Genomic DNA, 1,337 nt, shown 5'->3' on the forward strand with positions numbered 1-1,337 from the left:
GCCCTGTACGTAGAAGAACGAAGCTCAGCCCAACCATTCCGAACGGAGAAAACACGAGAGAGCCATCCGACTGGGTGATACTCAAACTCGCAAGTGACTTGGGACGTACACAGCGAGCAACTATGTCCCTCAAATGCACGACCGTTATCTGCCCACTTGTGCCACGACGATCTGAGAGAATGGGCGACGCTGCACATGGACGGAGGCACTGATACTTGCACTCCGCTTGAGAAACCACACTTGGATATACCCGCTTCCCTGCCCTGTCCGTAAGCAAACTCCTCAGCGGTCATCCAGTGTAGGCCTATTTGTGAGCCTTACTGGCGTCTCCTCAGAAACCACACGTTCCAGTCCGCTTGCTCCCTTCCGAGATCCGGTCAGAATGCCGTTTGAGTCCTTTACACGTACATCGAGATCGTAAACTACAACGCTCTGCTCTATCGTGACCTGGCCAGCAGAAGGCGGAGGTTCAACCATACGCCACTACATTGTTCGGGGTCCCACGATCAGTCTCTGTTATACACCGTACAACACCCCATGTAACTACGAATCGTCTCGTATAACATCCGGGTAATGACAAGTGTCCTCGACCGCCCGCGTGTACATTTTCCGGTGCTTCCCAGCCGTGTGGCTACTGTAGTAACCTCTCGGTGTCGCCTGCCATTACACCTAGTCTTCTGCGGTGTAAACTCCTGTCATCTCACTGTCGTGAGGAGCCACAAAAGGGATGAGCGTCACTTACGCTTGACGGCGCTAATATTGCGGCAGACTGACCAGTTGCGTTTACCGTTCAGGGTTCGGAGTGCCTCGATCAGGGAGACAAAAGCTGCACTGAACTTGTTCAGGAGCCCGCGAAATCCTCTAGATGGCCCCCCGTTGGTATGCCGCTTCTCTGTACGCTTGCTTGATGCTCTTGAAGTCCCGGAACCACCGGAAAGAAGAGGGGCAAAAGTTCCTACGTTGATCAGCCTTGAGAATAGCTGACTGTGACAAACTGGGGCGCCGACGGGACAGCCGAAGCTGAACAAAAAGACGGTTTCTTTCCCCGCGAAGATGCACCGCGGTTGTGTCCTGAAGAAAGTGAGAGGAGGCTGTATGTTGCACTAATGTCATCCCACTCCGTCGCGATACATCTATAATAACACTCATATATAACTAAGGAAACGCCCACGTGTAGTCCGATACAAGAAAGCTATATCTTTCTGCCCACGGCAGATCTTCCTCCTATATATGAAAACCACAGACACGCTTCCATGTATTCAAGCTAGCTTGAGAAGCAGCAAATTCAGTGATCATCGCGTACATGCGCCGTGGCTTACGCACGAAGACCACCTTAC

At 52.2% G+C, this 1,337-nt stretch overlaps 1 protein-coding gene across 1 annotated transcript in view; it reads right to left on the reverse strand.

The window, feature by feature from the left end:
* CSUI_001382 (uncharacterized protein) overlaps window positions 1-1,125 on the reverse strand; it is a 1,270-nt gene extending 145 nt beyond the window's left edge. The window contains exon 1 of the mRNA XM_068061588.1: window positions 1-1,125. This exon is cut by the window's left edge and continues 145 nt beyond it. Coding sequence (XP_067926435.1) covers window positions 1-293 — 293 coding nt within the window. The 5' untranslated portion in view covers window positions 294-1,125.
* Window positions 1,126-1,337: the final 212 nt, after the last annotated feature.

This window comes from Cystoisospora suis (assembly GCF_002600585.1).
Source record: "Cystoisospora suis strain Wien I chromosome Unknown contig_548, whole genome shotgun sequence".
In the NCBI taxonomy this organism is placed as follows: Eukaryota; Apicomplexa; class Conoidasida; order Eucoccidiorida; family Sarcocystidae; genus Cystoisospora; species Cystoisospora suis.